Source organism: Penaeus monodon, chromosome 30 (assembly GCF_015228065.2).
Source record: "Penaeus monodon isolate SGIC_2016 chromosome 30, NSTDA_Pmon_1, whole genome shotgun sequence".
Taxonomy (NCBI): domain Eukaryota; kingdom Metazoa; phylum Arthropoda; class Malacostraca; order Decapoda; family Penaeidae; genus Penaeus; species Penaeus monodon.
The window spans coordinates 5,329,231-5,329,966 of NC_051415.1; the positions used below are offsets into that span (position 1 = coordinate 5,329,231).

Consider the following 736-nt stretch of genomic DNA (forward strand, 5'->3'; position numbering starts at 1 on the left):
ACTGGTCTGTGCTTTTAGTATATGCATGATATAATACAATATATTCCTTGCGAATGGTTTGGAAGTTGGTACGCCTGTCCCGCGAGCGGTTGGCATCCCTGAGATTGTTTACAACGTGCCAACGGTGAAACTCGGCTGAAAAAAATTGAAAACCACCGTGTTTCCCGCCCGGCGCCCCTCCACTGTAAGCCTCGCATTGGAGATGCAATATTTTAACAGCACTTTATGAGGATGAACGTGGCCAAGGGAGGCAGCCGGAGAGAGGAGCTGCCCATTCCGGAGGAGGGCGGCGGGCGTCCCCACGGTGAAGGTAATGGCGCAGTCGTCTCCAAAACACAGCAGGACGACGACGCCTCCTCCTCCGTCAGCCACGACCCCCGCGCCAAGGATGAGGCCCTCCTGCCCCGCGTGGTGTACGGCAAGGGCAGGGTGGAGGTGCTGGAGGAGCCGTGGGTGGTGGAGGGCGACGGGGAGGCTCCCGAGGAAGAGGTGGAGACGGAGGCGCCCTCGGCCGAAGGACTCGACTCCTGCGTCGTGGACCTCGCCGAGGACTTCAGTAGGATTTTTAGCGTGAACAGCTTCGGGAGCTTTCAAGGTGAGGAGTCTTTATTTTTTTCCCCTAGTAACGTTGATGTTTATTTGACTGGCGGTGAGCAGTGTCGAAAGGCCTGGGGTACGGATTCACTAATGCATTTATAGGGGCATATTACTGTTAACTGCATTTACTGCTGTGCAG

At 55.8% G+C, this 736-nt stretch overlaps 1 protein-coding gene across 1 annotated transcript in view; it reads left to right on the top strand.

Annotated features, from left to right (window-relative positions):
• Nucleotides 1–91: 91 nt before the first annotated feature.
• Nucleotides 92–736, top strand: part of LOC119592487 — an 11,534-nt gene continuing 10,889 nt past the window's right edge. The window contains exon 1 of the mRNA XM_037941321.1: nt 92–595. Within this exon, the coding sequence (XP_037797249.1) occupies nt 226–595 (370 nt within the window). The 5' untranslated portion in view covers nt 92–225. The remainder of the gene's footprint in view (nt 596–736) is intronic.